The sequence below is a fragment of the Fomitiporia mediterranea genome (genome assembly GCF_000271605.1).
Source record: "Fomitiporia mediterranea MF3/22 unplaced genomic scaffold FOMMEscaffold_7, whole genome shotgun sequence".
NCBI lineage: Eukaryota > Fungi > Basidiomycota > Agaricomycetes > Hymenochaetales > Hymenochaetaceae > Fomitiporia > Fomitiporia mediterranea.
In genome coordinates, this window is record NW_006760392.1 from 2,074,261 (window position 1) to 2,090,845 (window position 16,585).

The following is a 16,585-nucleotide window of genomic DNA, read 5'->3' on the forward strand; positions in this document are numbered from 1 at the left end:
AAATGTAGGCAACCACAGACAGCAATGATGAAAGAAAGGATATTATTGCAACATCAAATATACATTTTACTAGTGTGATTCATTAGTTTCCACAGCAAAGTAAAAGGAAATTACTAGAGTACTCAAACAAACTTAATAACAAACGAAATGACTGAATAACAAACAATAAAACAAAACAAGCAATTGCATTTATGATTTAAATATGTGCATATACATACCTATACATGCTAACAAGATTCTGCAGGTCTCTAAAGCATTTACAAATTATTTAATAACATTTACAAACAATCTATTGTGATAATGATGCTGTTATTGAACAGTATATTACGAACAAACAAACGAATTAAATATACTTAAACAATATAACATTGGACAAACTTAACACAAAGTGGATGACACTCAGAACAGACACTACACAGAACGGACAATGCATTACTACAATGCATATAATATTATTATTAACTACATCAAGTTATAAATGCATTACACAAACGAACAATTGTACAATACAGTTATAATGATTAAACTATCTATACATACTGTAAGCAAACATCTTACAAGTCTACTAGACCTAGTAAGAGTTTGAAGGGGAGTGTTAAGACAAGATTACACAAGAGCATGTCTCAGATGATATAAACTACATTACAAGCAATGACGAACAATGATGGAATACCTTCCATCATACATTCTACATCTGAGACATACCTACATAGTATATATAGACTAACTAATCAACAGACGATGAAGCAAGCCGCGAGAGAGCGAGCCGAGTCCACTATCCCCCCTCTTTGTGTGATCCCTCTAAGCCTCTCACATAACCTCTTTCCCCTTTCTTAACACTCTTTAACCACATTTAAATATGAGTTAGAGTCCCTTTAGAATTATCTAGCTTTGCCTGGACATAAATTTCTTTCAAAGAATAAAGAATTTCACTTAGGGCAAACATTGGGATAGTAATACCACTGTATCTATTAGCTTGTTCTACTCTCTCGTGTAGATTCTCAAACACTTTGCAACTACCTAGTACTTTAACGTTGTCCTGATCTGCAAAATTGCTTTTGTTTGTACAATGTCTCCATCACCTCTACGATTCACTAAGCTGCTCTCCTGAAAAGCAACACGTCTGGTATAGTCAAAGTGAGCTAATTCTTCGATTATTTCAGTGTTGACAGGATGCAATGGCCCTGGAATCGTTCCACTATTTGTAATACTGACAGAATTTTCAACAGCTCCCTATGGAAATTAGAGTGTTGGTGGAGGAGCACTGCATTGCCTTGCTGGTGGTTGTCAGAGCTACGATAAAGAGTTTTTCCGGAGTCTAGTAGTATGCACTAGTTGATTGTGATTGACGGTTAAAGTATTATCGATTTTCATGACTAACAGTCGATCTACGAAAAATATATGTTCTGTTTCTTGATGGCTTGATATCTAGTCCACTAGTTGGATGAATTGCTACGGCATGAAATAACTACATATGAATAAACTCGGGCCCAAAACTGCTGACATTACACAACAAAGCGAAGAGCGGTAAAGGAAACAGTGGGATATGTTATGAGTCCGTGAGAGCAAATAACGACAACAGGATGCACAAATAGATCAGAGGCGCTAGTCGGGAGCAGAGAGGTGTGTGATGGCTATGAAAAGAGACTGCTAGCATACGGTATTCCACCATAAGCTGTCTGTGCGTTCACCGCTTTCGAACATTGCGTATACGAGGTCGCGTTGGTGTCTCGTCGCTGGCGGGAAGGATACGACTTGGAATCTTGACGGAGGTGTCCTGCGAGGAGTCAGCGTCCATGGCCTCTGGGATGGAAGTCATACTGGAGCCTTCCCCCAGGTTGTCAGCCCACATGGGTCTACCTGACGATGCTTGACCAGCTTTCCTTCTGTTAATAGGCGTCTCATAGTCCCAGGTGGGTTCGTGAGACAAATTCTGTTCGTTTTCGCCTCCATCCAGTTCGTCATCACCCATCTCTGGCTCTGACGGAAGGACCTCCAGATCCTGGTCCATGGCATCCGCGTCAGCCTGTTCGTGATCTTCATCGTCGTCCTCGTCATCCGAACTGTCATCGTACAGTCCACCACCAGGTTCCCCAATCCAGTCATCATCGTCGTCATCACGACCGAAATCCCAAACATCGAGGACAGTAGCATCGGTACGATTACTAGCTGCGACACACCAGCGCCCCTCAAAGACAACCTGCCACACACCGTTTATGCCAGTCAAGAGATCACGGACGAATGATCCGTCCCTGATGTCCCACATCTTCAACGTTCCATCTGATCCGCTGAGCACTTTGAACTCATCGTGCTGGAAACAGGTGATTGCGCCAGTGTGCGCCTGAAGACAGTGCCTGAGTTCTCCAGTGTTGGCATCCCAGACTCGCAGACTTGAGTCGGCAGCTGCAGAGACCAGATACGAAGGTGAGAGTCCAAGCAAGCCAACCAATGAAGTATGTCCAACAAGCGTGTGTATGCATTGTCCTGTAGTTAAGTTCCATACGCGCACAGTGCCGTCCATGGATCCCGAGCAAGCTTGGTCGCGTATCGGATCCAAGACAACAGAGTATACTGTTACTCATATCAATAAAAGTACTTCATGGCGGAAAGTGAAGCCACTAACCTTTCTGTGTGTGGCCTACCAGAACCCATCTCGATTGACCCGTAATGATGTCCCATACACGAACAGTGCAGTCATAACTACCTGACACTAATGTGCGACCTCGTGCAGCTAAAGCTCGCACTGCATGACTGTGCCCTTCGAGCTGGACTTTATGATATGGATTCTCTTCGACATCTTCCTGTAATGCAAATGGGACATTAGAACATGCATATCTGTGTGCTGCCAGTGGACATGCCTCTGAAGGGTCTCCTTCAGTATCATCTGCTCCATAGCATCGGTATTCCTTCTCTCCAGGTCTGGGAAGGTCCCATACGCGTAAAGAATGGTCACGACTACCAGTGACAATCAAAGGTCGCTTTGGCCATCGTCCGTGATGTGTAATACCGTCATCATCGGTCCATTCAACCATCTCAGGTTTGACGATGGATAAGCACCGAACAGTGCTTGTGTGGCCACCAAAGACATGGGTACAGTTCCCCGTCTTCAAGTCCCAGATTCGAACTGTGCGATCGGTTGATCCAGACACAAGTGTGTCTTTGGTGGCGGCGAGAGCCCATACACCGCCTTGGTGTCCTTCCAGAGAACGAATTAATTGCCCAGTTGTTGGTGAATAAACATGTATCGAGTTATCATCTGAAGCCGAAATTATCCTTCCGTGGGAAAAGATTAAACACGTAACGACATGGGATCCATGAGCAGGGAATGTTATACGCTTTGGATTGTTGTTGTTGAGCCAGGAAGTGCGAGTGAGGTGGCGGGATTTGAATAATATCTTGTATGGGTGCGGCAAGGGTAATGCACCAGGAGCGGGTAAGCCAGCCTTGCGTCTAAGAGATATGATATGCTTTGAAAAGAGATGTTCGCTTTCGCCGCCAAACCATATCTTTGTTGATCTCATGAGATCCTGCCAAAGCACTGGATCCGAGTCGATGATCGCCCTCCACGCTTTTGAAACTCGTGATGCACGTGCAAGTGTCGAGAACGGCAAGAAGCTCAGGATATGTGAAACCAGCTCGCGAGGTAATAGGGTGAGGAAGTCGCGAGCCAGTGTGGGTGTAAGCACCGATTGGAGCGTCCGGAGGACGGGTAACGGTGAGTGACGAAGAAACGTGAGGAGAACGTGAGATTGCAGAGCCGGTGGTAGAGCGGTAAAATGGCTGAGGAGGTTCGGGAGCGTCATCAAGGTTGTCAAAGCTATGTCCGGTTGTATTGGTGCTTGTGGTTGGGGGGACGAAGCACCACTTGGGGGTGCTGATGGCCAAATGCTCTGTGGAGGTGGCGAGCCTGTTGGTGAGGGAAGGGGAGAAGGGGGTGCAGCAGCTGTTGACGCGTTGATATGGAGAGTGCCCGGATGCGTTCCCCTTGGCTTCTTTCGCGGAGGAGGGCTGTTAGTCTGTTCCTCCACTCCCTGCATGACAATGTCATTGCTGTGTGTTCTCTTTTTCCCGAAACGCTCAACAGCTTCGTGAAGGCCGAAGACCTTGTCTTCCTCGTCGTTATCATCCTGTCTGACCAGACGCCACCCTCTCCCACTCATCACCTCGTCTTCATCATGCATGTCGTCGTCGCCATCATCACCATCACGAAATGTGGCACGTGCGCCCCCAGGGAAAGTTATGGGAAATCGGCGTAGAGATGGAGGTAATGAGGCATTGAGTAGCGGATAGAGCTTTGGATCCTTCGGGGAAGAGGGTGGGGGGAGAGACGGAAGAGGAATGGGTGCGTATGTGGTCGTTGTTGTCGTCGTTGTCACCACCCTAAAAACAGCGATCAAGCTCACAACCTGTGAAACTGGACAAATCGTACTCACTTTGTGGTGGAGACCGACGGGGCAAGTATGAGCGACGGTCGTTGACTCGGGCTCATGGTCAGAGCAAAACGTTAGAGGAGACCACACTCGCTCTCTCAGCGACGCGTCGAGCCTGGCGGGCGGAGTTTAAAACTCTGTCTTTGTCAGCGACCATGCAGACACAGTCTGAACAAAGAAATCTCTTACTGAACCGGGAATCTCTGACAAGGCATACTATCGACATTTGAGAAATACAGACAGATTTTTCAACGTATAAAATTACTCACGACTGCGCCAACGTGGTTATTTAGGGACAACTACAATATTCACTACAAACAAGATAGCAGGTTAGTAAGCATTCGTCGATCGTCCTAGAAAAGGAAAAGGAACGTGTGACACGCCTTCCTTTCCTTCACACTTCGCTCGCAGTCAATCGTGCTCTGCTTAGTGCGCTGACTACGACGATTCGTCCACATAGTAGTTGTAAAAATGGGCAAGAAGAGGAAGAGCAAAGTGGTATGGCATGCTGCCTGTCGTATGTGTCGTGTATCCGCTGACGTCTTCTCAGATCATCCGGCCATGGTGCTGGTACTGTGAACGAGAATTCGAAGATGAGAAAGGTCCTTGGTTATCCTCTGTACTCTCCATGGGCTTGATACTGACACACGTCGGGCTTGGTTCTTTGAATATAGTACTCATGCAGCATCAAAAAGCGAAGCATTTCAAATGCAAAATGTGTCCCCGTCGTCTCAATACAGCAGGAGGTCTCGCTGTTCACATTCAACAAGTGCATAAACTTGAACCTGAAAAGTACGTATCATGTATTTGATTCGGTTTGGAATCACTCCTGACTTTCTCCCCAGCCTTCCGCATATCGAGAATGCACTTCCCGGCCGTGACGGATACGAAGTTGAGATTTTCGGAATGGAAGGTATCCCAGCACCAGACGTCGCAGACTACAAACGTCGGAAGGAGATAGAGCTCGGTCTTAACCCTGGGACTATAACGCAACCTCAGGCTAAGCGCCCAAAGATTGAGAACCGCGTGTACACACAGGAGGAGCTTCGAATTCAGTTGGAAGCACACAAGGCACTCATGGGTGCGGTGGATAATCCACCGCCTGTTGCACCAGATTCATCATCGGGTCCCGTGGTTAATGCGGCTCCTCAAACGTATGCTGCTCCTCCTTCGCAAATATCGCCTCCACCAGGCAGTGCACCGCCGGGTATGCCACCTGTTTTGCCGGGCGGAGTGCCGCCCCCAATGCCCGGTCAACCAGCCTTCCCGCCTTTCCCTGGTGCAGCTGGCTTCCCTCCTGGGTAAGCTTTCTTACCATCTGATTCCGATCTAGTTGTTTTTGACATCTTCAACTCTTCCAGGCCCCCTCCGCCTGGGTTTCAGATGCCTCCGGGTTTCCCCCCTCCTGGGATGGTACCGCCTGGCGGTCTACCATTCCCTCCTGGCATGCCTCCTCCAGGAATGCCTGGAGCACCACCTTTCGCTACTGGAGCTGCGCCTCCACCTGTAGGTCAAACGCCGCCCGCGTTCTCTCCACCTCCAGGTGCTGCAGCGCCGGTGACACCCACGAAACTTCCAGGAGGTCCGCCTCAACCACCTCCCGCTCCCAGATTCACAACTCCACCATTTTCCTCGAGACAATTACCGGACTTATCTGCAACTCCGCAGAAACCTTCTATTCCTAATCCGGCTTTGAAGCAGGAAAATCCAGAGCTGAAGAAAGGGCAGATCTTAAAATATACTGATGCAAATTACTCTCCTGTGAGCCTTGGCAATTTTTTCCTGCGCACTTGCGCCATTGCTGACAAAGTTCGACGTAATAACATAGGAAGAGAATCGCGCCTACGATCCGAAGTACTTCTTTTCACCGCAGCAAGCTTCGACGAGTCAGGACGAGACACGGGGAAAGAAGCGCGCCCGCGCCGAGGACTTCCTTTAACTGTATACCTACGGGATTGCATCTTTTTACCGATTGCACCCTTGCAACTACGATCTGATTTTCCCGTGGGCAGGGTACCGCTTTGTCCATCTCTCTTTCGAGTTCTTGGCGATTCATTTCCGATCCTGTACCGTGTGCTCCTCTTTATTCTCTTTAACTTCTGGCCCTGACGCGGGAAACTGTATTTGTTCCTCCCGGTGCACCATTCGTTCGTTGCGCTTTCAAGTTTTTCCTGTGCCGCTAGTGCTTAGATGATGTAAGGGTGGTAGGGTCCACAATACAAGTTTGATCCGCGTTACCACTGTATAGCTATAAATGTCTGGTTCCGCTTTTGCAAGCTCGGAAGCCTAGTGCAAATTGAATAGCACACGGTGCTAACATAGGCCGGTGACTTCATCGTGACCATCCAATCAATTGAGTGCCATTCAAGTCCTTCAAGAAAGCTTGCTGACACGGTTCCTGTAACGAAGGATTAAACTCCTACTAACTAAATTGTGCTTAGAATGTGTTTAGACAAACTTCAGGAGTTCCGTCTCTCCTCCAGCGTAACTTGTGATCTGACGACATTCAGAAGGCGGCGGTCCGCGGGAACGCATTGGTTGCTCACATGCGCAGCTTGCATTGGCTTGGCTCGCCGGGACAGTGAATTCTCTCGACACCTTCGTGGACAATTTTTTGAACTTGCCGTTGGAGTCACAGGCGATATTCAGTCTTCAATTTGTCAGCCTTGCTCTGAATAGAATTCCAACTGAGAACTCGCAACTGTCGCACAATACAGGGCTATCCGATGCCGGATAGACAGGGTGTATGGTGCTCGTACAGTCTGCAGGACTTAAACCTCGACGGCGAACGTCGATGTGCCATACATGTCTAATTGCACGGTTCCGCTTTGTCGGGGACGACGTTGTATAGCACCGGGAGTGCGGTAGCTTATTTAGGCTTCGATCCACAAGAAAGTGAGGCTGGATTTGCAGTAATCAGAGGGAGCAGTATTGGTTTTAGCCGGTTAGTAGCAAATCAGACCTGGATAATCTAAAGCTGCCGGGCTACAGTTCTTGGGGACCGACAGTCGGGAACCGCTGACTTGCAACAACGGTAACTAGTGAGCCGCGGCGGCTGCCGGCTCCGACAGTTCGTGGTAAGTGAGTTCGTGCCCATATTCAGCTCCTGGCGCGCTTATTTATCTGGGATTTACTTCGACTGTATTCTGATACCAGTCTTCGTTTCCATTGCTCCCTTGGAGCCATATTCCAGTGCAAGTATCGGTGTGAAGCTTGGATAGTACCTCTGCCCAAATGGATTTAGTGTGAGAAGAAGTCGGGACATCTCAACGGTACCGGTCCGCGTTTTATCGTGTCGCCATGTTTTACAGGCCACATCCTTTCTCAGCGACTCTGTTCCATGCTCTGATTTTCTGGAAGTGTCGATGTACATTGAACATTCGATCCTGAGCGCTTTCTGTTCCATTGCTTTCCGTTGCTTTCGGAATCACGACATAGTCGGAGTTAGGAAGAATGACCAATTGTACAATGTGAAAATAAAAAAACGAAAGCGGGACCCTCAGTCTTAGTGGTCATATGTGGATGTTTGTGCGTTCCATTGTATAGTTAGTCCTCGGAGGATGCATTGCTTCCATATGCATGTCATAGCTTCTTGTCATCGATCCCATTCATTACAAATCGTTACAGTATTGAAGTCAAGTCACTTTACGAGCGCACCAGACTTTGTGTTCCTTTAGGGTTTGTTCCATTGTCTTTCGATCATGGTAAGGTCGAAAAGCGATTTTCTCACATTTACCAGTAGCAGGGTATCAACATGATACATTGTTCCAAGCGTTGCATCAGAAAATTAGTAGAAGTGTCATAACCACCCTTAGGATTGAGAGACCCTTGTTCCTTACCAGGACTAGAAGTTAAAAGATGTTGTACTAGTGTATCAGAAGGCCTGGCATTTCAAGGGCATGATTGATTTAAGTTGTGTTGTCTGAGCACCGAAAAGTAAATAAGAGATATACACATAGTAAACTTTACTGATCATTAAACCATAGCGGTGTCAGATCCGTTTGTATACCAATCTAGTTGAGATAGAGTAGTGATTCAGTGGAAAAGAGCGCATGCGAATTTGACTAGAAGCCAAGAGAAGTCTTGTCCACATGATCGCACCTAGTGCAAGTTGCGAAGCCGAACCACTCTGCATGCAGGCATGGATAGCCGCGATGCCCGTGATAATCAACTCAGGGCGCCACCTTGTGCCAGACTAGAAAGAGAAAGACTTGTCATGCTCGTGTGTGGTGCACTACATCTTGATGATTACTCGTAAGTGTAACGTGTGCCTGAGATTTGCTTCCGCGCTCAAGAAACAGGGACGTAATGAGTTGAACATGTCTTTCAATTAGTAATCATTTATTATGTTATGCAACTGACCTGAGCTCACACTTGGAAAACCACGATGATACGGTGCTGAAGGGCATTGGGCAGGAAATGGAAGTAGCTTGGCTCGTAATAATTGAGACAAATGACGAGTCTTGCGATCATTCGCATCAGATTGAATCCAGGAAGTAGTCATAGTGCTTGAGTGAGACTTCAAGGCGCACCATACCGGGAGACAAGAAGATTCAGTACGACAGGGCTAACAGGGTTTCAGAGCCGATAGGAACAGAGAGTGTATTGACTTCTTGGTCGCGTAGACGTCGCTTAGCAGCACAGAGCCAAACGATTGTGGGGGCGTAGTCCGGCTATAATTCAGCTGCTTCGTGCAGCGAGTTTCCGTTGAATGTAACCAGCGCTGAGAGGGACCTGTATCGACCGCGGAGTTGTTGTTCGTCTCTGTGTACCCTTCCTATCGAGATGCAAATTGTTAAAGTCAGATGCGACTGCCAAGCCAATATTACTGAACGACAAAGGGGGAGGAAGAAGGAACAAACAAACAAATCTCCGGTCTCCGTGACGGTTTCCGAAAGGCATGACTATATTGACGCGTATACTCACGCCTTGAATTCCGCATAACTCAATAGGAGGATAAACCGAGTGTCACATAGAAATGTAAAGAAGGAAAGAGGAGAGACTGATGCGCTGTAGAGCGCTCTCATAGCATCGCCTGGATTATGGCGGCGTCCCGCGCCGGCGTGAACAATATATTTTCTAGGGGTGGATCCTGGGCAGTTTAATATGTCTCCTCCCAGCTGGGACTTCTTGCAACGTAGCCGGACTTAGTGTACCGAATAGCGAGACAGGGAAATGCGTGACTACCAGTCTTCCTTCCGCATTTGCCTGCGGGTTTTCTTGAGATATCATCACAAATCCTCATCGTATTACTCACAAAGTTCCAACGAAAGACATCATTTCAACGTACGAGTGTATAATTGGGAAGGGCTCCGCAGCATACACTCACGCACACTTGCAGAACGAACAAAGGCATTACAAGATGGCTTCCCCGAATCGGAGGAATGACAGACAGCTTATCTGTTATCCACATGATCAAGTTACGGAGTCCGGAGGATAATAATAGGCTTACATTGTCCTGCAAGTTCGCGCCACAATGCTTAGAAAGGCGTGAGGCGGGGACGTAAACGGTTCATATGATTCGACGCACGAAAGAGGCAACTCCGCGTTTAAACTCAATGGTCTATAAATAGACCTGCCGTAGACCTAAGAGAGCTTACCCATGGCCCGTCCTTATCGAATTCTTCTGTTAAGAAATAATTCGTGACCTTCGAGTCGGATTGAATTTCCGATTGCGAGAACGATGAGGCACACCAAAAAGGCTTGGTCTTGGCCCATAACTGTACTAAGAAAACGAGAAAGCTGGGCAATAGAATTAAGAATTACGGGATGCTTCCCTGCTGATCATGATACGAACCCTACTAAATGCCCAGTCCATGATCATGGGTGACAGCGCACGGCTGAATTTGAAGTCAAGCTGGGGTGCAGAAGCCTCATTATTTGCCGCTCTTGCGGTTGAACGCACGGCAACGCATAGGCTGGCTTATTATAGAACGATACTAGCCAGCTTTCAGTCTGTTACGAGTGAACACCGATGGGTTTTGATAAACTAGAAGGATGTCGGAATGTTCAATTGTGCTTCTTTGCATATCGGTCACAACGAAAACGGACCATTCAGTTAGCAAGAATATAATGAGACGACGGCCTTTCCCACTCACAACTCAATAGGAGGCGGGAGCCTCATGTAACGGATGTCCGAAAAGAGTTCCGCAGCGAGCTTCTTGTTTGATGCGGATATATTTTCCTCCCCTGTTTTCCACGATGTGAAGATCCTTCAAAAGGGAATAATATGGCACGAAAAGGTATGCACAGCCTGAAGGTTCTCCGTGTTCTTGAGCTTAGCGACCTCAGTTCACAGCCCCATAGAAGCCGTGATATATCCCCACGTCATGGCCGGATTCCATTGCAACAAAATACTGCGACGAGTTGTGTGTACAGTCTCAATGACTCCAATAAGCATATGGAGATGGAGAAGGTTTCTCACATGAACTCCCATCCACGGCGCAGGACGGATGTCCAGGCAGCCACAGACGGGGATATGTCATAGTAGGCAAGGCAACGGCAGAACGTGTCCGGGAGGTGTAAAGGTTGGCGGGAGCCATCAGGCTCGCATAAGGAGCTCTGTCAGTATGATGCATTGTAGCACAAGCGACCACTTTACGTTGTCGTAGTAGAGAAGACTGCGAATTGACTGTAATTTAGAGATGAAATAACTGGAGGAGAACCGGTAGAGCGGAATATTTGCATGATGTGACCCGGTGGAAGGGCACCGGAAATAAGAAGCAGCGCATATTTGGTGGAGAAGAGCAGGAGTCTAGGAAGACGAGGAAGACGGCAAAAAACAACCCTTGGGATAATTCTGAAAAGAAGAAGAAAGAGCGGCGTCGCAACATTGAGGTGGTACCTGTGACCCATAATGGAAACTGGTCAGCCATCCAAGCGTCAGGCATTCGGGCCATTAGCCCATCCACGGAGCCCACGGGCTCCGAGACCAAAATGATCTAATCCGACGTCACACGATAATCTTGGTAACGCGCATGAAATGCAGCTCTTCCGAGTGAGCTTGATTGTGCACTGCACGGAGCCTGAGCGTCCTGGTGAGCTGATTGTCACCAACTATTAGCTGCTGCCTATTCATTATCGCCTTTGTCAATTAAAGATCTCGATTTCTGGGCCAGATTATCCGTGAGGCCTGCCGATTCGTGGATAGTTGAAGCGTGGAAGCCCTGATACGTCTGTGTGCAGCACAACACCCAACCTTACTTCTTTGACTCGCCGAACACTCGGGTCTAAATCGAGCCTGCCTTGGTCCACTTCATCTGTTTGTTTCCCATAGCCTACACGCGACACCTGTCTTCGTATTTAGCTGACGCTCCGACGTCGTGTTCGGCCTCCCCGCCCTGGTCCGTAGTTTCTTTTCTACAGCTGAACCTTACCAGCTCACTGTTCCTCGCAATGTCGTCGCCGCCATTGCACCTCAGCCAGTACTACATCCCCCAGCATTACCTGATGTCTCCATCTCCCTACCAATCGCAGATGTCCCCTCATGAACTTGAACAGACCATCCACCAGCACATGCAGTCCCCTCAAGCACAGGTCCCTGTGGACCCGCAGCTTCAGCTCTATTACCCATCCTATAACCAGTATGGACAGGGACAGCAACACCCGCAGCAACATCCACTCTCAAATCCCCCTCTTCCACCTCAACAACCTCCCATGCATCCTCAGATGACTATTCCATCCCTTTCACCCCAGTCCTCTTCCTCACAAGGCGGTTCCGAGTATTCTGGAACTCCCCCTGCCGATCCGTTCGCAACTGTCAATGGCAAAAGGCCATCGTCAGCTGCGAACGAGAATGTAATGGGGAGCAGGAAGAAGTCCAAGTTGGACGACCGGGAAGAAGATGATCTAGCGAGCCCCACTGCAGAACTTGCGGAAGGAAAAGTGAAGGCGACGCGTGGGTCAAGGTTGGGCATTCACACACTCACATCTCTTATACCTAACTCTTATTTTCCTTCGTATAGAGCCTGTACAGTCTGTCGAAGACTCAAGATGAAGTGCGTCGGCGCAGAACACGGACCTCCCTGTAAACGTTGTGAAGCTGGGAATCATCAATGCATTTTCGAAGAGTCAAACCGTGGAAAGCGCTCTTCCAAGTAAGTATCTGTCATCATGGCATACATTGATTGTCTCTAATGTCGCCGCTGAATTACAGTAACAATGTCAGGAAACACGAACAACTTACTCGGTCACTGCGAAAGATGGAGAAGACGCTTGATACCGTCCTTCGATCTATTGGTAATCCGGGGCTTTCTTCTATTGCATCCGGCATGGTATCTCGCTCGCCTTCGCCGTCTAATCAAGCTAACAAGACGCATGCTCTGCTCGAGACCCCCTCGCCGCCTCCTGCCCAGACCGTGCATTCCCTTCATCATCACCCGGGCTCACCAAGGTTGCACTCCCTCCCCGACAATGAGTTGAATCCACTCGGCCTCCTGGCCGAGGCCAGTCTAGCAAATCGCCGAGCGCAATATAATTCTCAAAATCACACCAAGTCGGATGGCTCGCCAGCGAACAAGGGCCGAAATGTTGGCGTAGCTAGTGACATTTATTTTAAACCAGGTATGCTCATTAAATATGCGTTGTCGGATAGTGCTTTAATTTCATCAGGTCCTATGACGATACTTCCATTGCGGCGGTTATATATTGAGCGACAAATCCAACCCGAGATGCTTAGCTTCGTATCGACAGACGAGGTCGTTGCATTGTTTAAGATGTAAGCTCGTGATTTTATGGCGGTCGGATCAATCATGCTGACTTGTATTTAGCTTCTTTGAGAAAATGAATGTCAGTATTTGCAATTTTCAAATAGGTCGTCGTGACTGATTTCCGTCACTTCTGTGCAGATCCACAGCGGACTCTTGGATCCTGCTTTCCACACCCCTTCGTTGGTTTGCTCCAGATCACCCTTTTTGCTCACGACAAGTAAGTTTGCTTGAACTTTTTATTTATACTTCATCTACGATTGTTCGCTGATCCACCCAATCTATCTATCAACTACCCCTATTTCCACTAGTTTGCGCGATTTCTTCCAAATTCTACGACGCACGTCCCGAACTGCATCCGAAGCTTTCAAACCTATCTCGAAAACTGGCATTCAACGTACCCGAGAAAGGTTTCAAATCTGTCGAAATAGTTCAGGCATATCTCCTGCTGTCATTGTGGGGCTGTGATCCCGTTGAGCGGTTCGAACAAGATAAGACCTGGTTGCTCCTAGGCATGGCTATCCGGTGCGTTAAATTGCTTACGTCCATGGAGAAGTTGTGACGAGCCAGCTGGCTATCGGCGGATTTAGAATGGCAGTGGACCTGAACTTACATCGCAAGACGGCCACTTTAGGCCAGGATACGGCCGAGGGACGGGCACGAGACAAAGAAGTGCACAACCGAGAAAGGACTTGGTTAGTTTGTTACATCCTCGATCGAAGTATGAGTGCCCAGATGGGGAAGCCCCATTCAATCAAAGAAGAGTACGTCGTGGCGTTAGTTATATTAAATCGTCCACTTTCTCACAACGTGTCAGTCACATCATACAGAACACTGGACTTTTCTGGACCAAGCCCATCGCAGTGAAGGGTGATGGGGGTATTGCCGCGTATACTGTAAATCACCTTCTTGTTTACAATTGAGTCAATATTGACGGCTGCATCTATAGGAACTACAACGCATTTTGTCCCGGAGCCTTGATCTTCTGTATTCCAGCACGACGTCCGTGTCGGGGCTTGTGACACATTGTGATTTTTACTTGGTGACAAACACAATTGAGGCACAGTTGCAAAGCTGGCTAGAGGAATGGGTTACTAAACTTGTTGATCCCAGTAAGTGATTTACTGCGCTATTGTGTACACATAATAACCGTACATGTAGCGGATCCCGCTTCTCCATATCAAATTTATTGGGCATCCATCGGAAAATTCTATTACAATTACAGCATGCTTATCATCAACTCTTTTGGCTTGCAGAATGCCCTCGAACGCTCCCCTGTTGACATTGGACATTTCTTCGCGCGTTGCCACTCATCCGCCGTCGCCTGTGTGACTGTTGTGCGTGATGAGCTTGGCCCCCAAGGATTCTTACGGTATTCTCCGGACTCCCATTTCGTACAATGCTCCTATGCTGTCCTTAGTCTGTTGAAGGTTGGGCGCTTAATTCATGCTTTGAATTACAATTGCCTAATTTTTTTTACCTCCCTCAGTTTACTCGGCCAGCTTTCCGACGTTTCCTCGTCGATGAAAAGAAGACATTGTCACTCATCCAGGAAATTGCTGATATTTTGGAACGGATTGCGGCTGGTCCTCTCCATACTCCTGCTCTATACAGCACATTCTTAAAAGCGCTCGTTTCCGCACAACCCCCGACGCAAGATTCCGATCTGAACTATCAAAGACCGGAACAGTCCAGTGAAGATGGTCATGATGGCAATGCGTCAGGAGAGGGCACTCAAAATGGCACCGATGCCAATCTGGGCTTCCTTGGTTCCATCTACGAGGGTGCTACGACACCGGGTGTATTCCAGTCGAATAGTGAAATGGGGCCTGTCGCTGACATGTCGACTTTCCCTCCAACTATGGCGCCGAGCAATTCTCAGGATGATGCGTCGGGAATGCTCTCGATGGACAGTATATTAAGTACCGGATTTTGGGACAGCGTGCTTGTACCAGGTAAGGTTTCTGTCGGGTGTGAATAGAAGTGGAAAGTTTAATTGAATTCGCTCCTCCCCCCTATCGACAGGCTTCTCAAATACTTTAGAGGGTCTTAGCGGTGGTTTCGTTTATGGTGCTGGAGGAAGCGGCCTCATTACTCCGAGGCTGGGTTCACCGCAGCACTCTGGGACAAACAGTCCCGTGACGGGTCATCGCATGACACCGTTATCAGAAAGTAACTTCAACGCTGCATTTGAAGGGCGTCCAGGAGAAGGGGGGAAGCAGGACTCGTGACTCGCCTCTCGTTTTCCATGATGCCAGCACGCGTGTTTCTTTTTTGCATTGTATATGTGTATTTTCAAGCATCTTTCCAATCGGGCTGACGAACTGTTGTAATGCATGCTCCCCACTGCTTCTTTGCTTTACGTGATTGCGGCATGCTTTCCGGTATTATTTAATTTTTCGAGTTTGTAACGAGTTCTTCTGCATTGTCGCTGCTTCTCAATTCAAGGCACAGAAACTGCTAGTCGGTGTATTTGTGGTGCATTTGTTGTCAGATGCGGGAGAAGCATCTATCAATGTCACGGGACCTTAATTTTGCGGGATTATTTACGCCAGTCAACCTCAGAAAATAAGGTCGGATGAATGATTGATAAACGCTTTAAATTACTTCCACTGCCCTCTTCTTCAAATGAGATGAAATGGTCCATGCACATGGAAGTCAGAGGATGCTGTTTTCGAAACTTCTTTCTGGTAAATAACCCTGGATATCGCATAAGAATGGGGAACGTGTGAGCGGCGCGTGTTTTGTAACGAGTCTGATCTGACAAATTAAACTTATTTGCATGCATGAAAGGCACAATCGAAGGGGTGGATAAAAGTTGCTACGCCACATTCTGTCCGTTCGAAGCCGTTGTTCTGAGGAAGACCTATGTGTACTATGAAGGTATGAATTTGGAAATACAATTGCTGGCGAGTGCAACTGCATCACTATGTGCACAGCTCAGTGCAGAGCGCGTAAACACAGATCAATTGTGATCAGCACCACCGGACAGAGCAAAAGGCTTATTTCAGGAATGATCGCTTCGTCCCCAAAAACTGGCGTCATAGACGATCTTATTTATTTGATGGACCCTGGAGAAGCAAAGAGTATCGGGTCTCATCCTCGTGTATAACGCGAGGCCGATGGTCGTTGTGAGGACAGAATTACAGGCGACACATGTATATTTCGGTGATTTTGTTGACGTCCAAGATTAACTTTGGATCGGGACGAAAAGAAGCAAGGACAAGAGGCTTGTCACCACGCTAGGAAACCCCGAAGATAATTCAGACACGCACTACAAATTCTTACTTTTGGTTAGCTTCCTTTGTAGATCCGCAGGCACGAGAGTAGTACGCAAAGCCGCTTGTCGAGCCCGTTATTCTGACTTGCTGAGTTATGATTTGGAGCCCATGAATTGACAGTAAGTTTGCCAAGGTCAACGGGATTCCATTGTGACCGCACCACACAGCC

General features: G+C 47.8%; 5 protein-coding genes across 5 annotated transcripts; 3 read left to right on the forward strand and 2 right to left on the reverse strand.

Annotated features, from left to right (window-relative positions):
• Positions 1-1,428: 1,428 nt before the first annotated feature.
• FOMMEDRAFT_168695 (WD40 repeat-like protein) lies at positions 1,429-4,489 on the reverse strand (the record flags this gene model as incomplete). Its single annotated transcript, XM_007267526.1, has 3 exons — positions 1,429-2,571; positions 2,624-4,380; positions 4,434-4,489. 3 exons carry the CDS (start codon positions 4,487-4,489, stop codon positions 1,688-1,690), a joined length of 2,697 nt encoding a protein of 898 aa, XP_007267588.1. The 3' UTR covers positions 1,429-1,687.
• A 372-nt stretch (positions 4,490-4,861) lies between these two features.
• FOMMEDRAFT_109371 (uncharacterized protein) lies at positions 4,862-6,772 on the forward strand. Its single transcript, XM_007267527.1, has 6 exons — positions 4,862-4,928; positions 4,981-5,032; positions 5,105-5,222; positions 5,276-5,731; positions 5,792-6,191; positions 6,259-6,772. Exons 1-6 carry the CDS (start codon positions 4,902-4,904, stop codon positions 6,367-6,369), a joined length of 1,164 nt encoding a protein of 387 aa, XP_007267589.1. The 5' UTR covers positions 4,862-4,901; the 3' UTR covers positions 6,370-6,772.
• Positions 6,773-6,878: 106 nt separating this feature from the next.
• Positions 6,879-7,836, reverse strand: FOMMEDRAFT_157383 (uncharacterized protein; the record flags this gene model as incomplete). The annotated part of the gene is made up of 4 exons (XM_007267528.1): positions 6,879-7,080; positions 7,141-7,331; positions 7,437-7,485; positions 7,565-7,836. The coding sequence occupies 4 exons, from the start codon at positions 7,834-7,836 to the stop codon at positions 6,879-6,881; spliced, it is 714 nt and encodes a 237-aa protein (XP_007267590.1).
• Positions 7,837-9,889: 2,053 nt separating this feature from the next.
• On the forward strand, positions 9,890-10,780 carry FOMMEDRAFT_20958 (uncharacterized protein). The gene is made up of 3 exons (XM_007267529.1): positions 9,890-10,172; positions 10,228-10,448; positions 10,529-10,780. The coding sequence occupies exons 1-2, from the start codon at positions 10,114-10,116 to the stop codon at positions 10,421-10,423; spliced, it is 255 nt and encodes an 84-aa protein (XP_007267591.1). The 5' UTR covers positions 9,890-10,113; the 3' UTR covers positions 10,424-10,448; positions 10,529-10,780.
• Positions 10,781-11,906: 1,126 nt separating this feature from the next.
• Positions 11,907-15,366, forward strand: FOMMEDRAFT_87458 (uncharacterized protein; the record flags this gene model as incomplete). Its single annotated transcript, XM_007267530.1, has 13 exons — positions 11,907-12,337; positions 12,395-12,526; positions 12,598-12,992; positions 13,041-13,146; positions 13,199-13,217; positions 13,277-13,355; positions 13,447-13,660; positions 13,726-13,899; positions 13,953-14,031; positions 14,085-14,247; positions 14,297-14,565; positions 14,625-15,090; positions 15,161-15,366. 13 exons carry the CDS (start codon positions 11,907-11,909, stop codon positions 15,364-15,366), a joined length of 2,733 nt encoding a protein of 910 aa, XP_007267592.1.
• Positions 15,367-16,585: the final 1,219 nt, after the last annotated feature.

Coding starts and splice junctions, on each gene's coding strand:
- FOMMEDRAFT_109371 (XM_007267527.1), top strand. CDS start 4,902: ATGGGCAAGAAGAGGAAGAGCAAAGTG. Junction 4,929..4,980: donor AGAAGAGGAAGAGCAAAGTG/GTATGGCATGCT, acceptor ACGTCTTCTCAG/ATCATCCGGCCATGGTGCTG. Junction 5,223..5,275: donor CATAAACTTGAACCTGAAAA/GTACGTATCATG, acceptor CTTTCTCCCCAG/CCTTCCGCATATCGAGAATG.
- FOMMEDRAFT_20958 (XM_007267529.1), top strand. CDS start 10,114: ATGAGGCACACCAAAAAGGCTTGGTCTTGGCCCATAACTGTACTAAGA. Junction 10,173..10,227: donor GTACTAAGAAAACGAGAAAG/CTGGGCAATAGA, acceptor CATGATACGAAC/CCTACTAAATGCCCAGTCCA.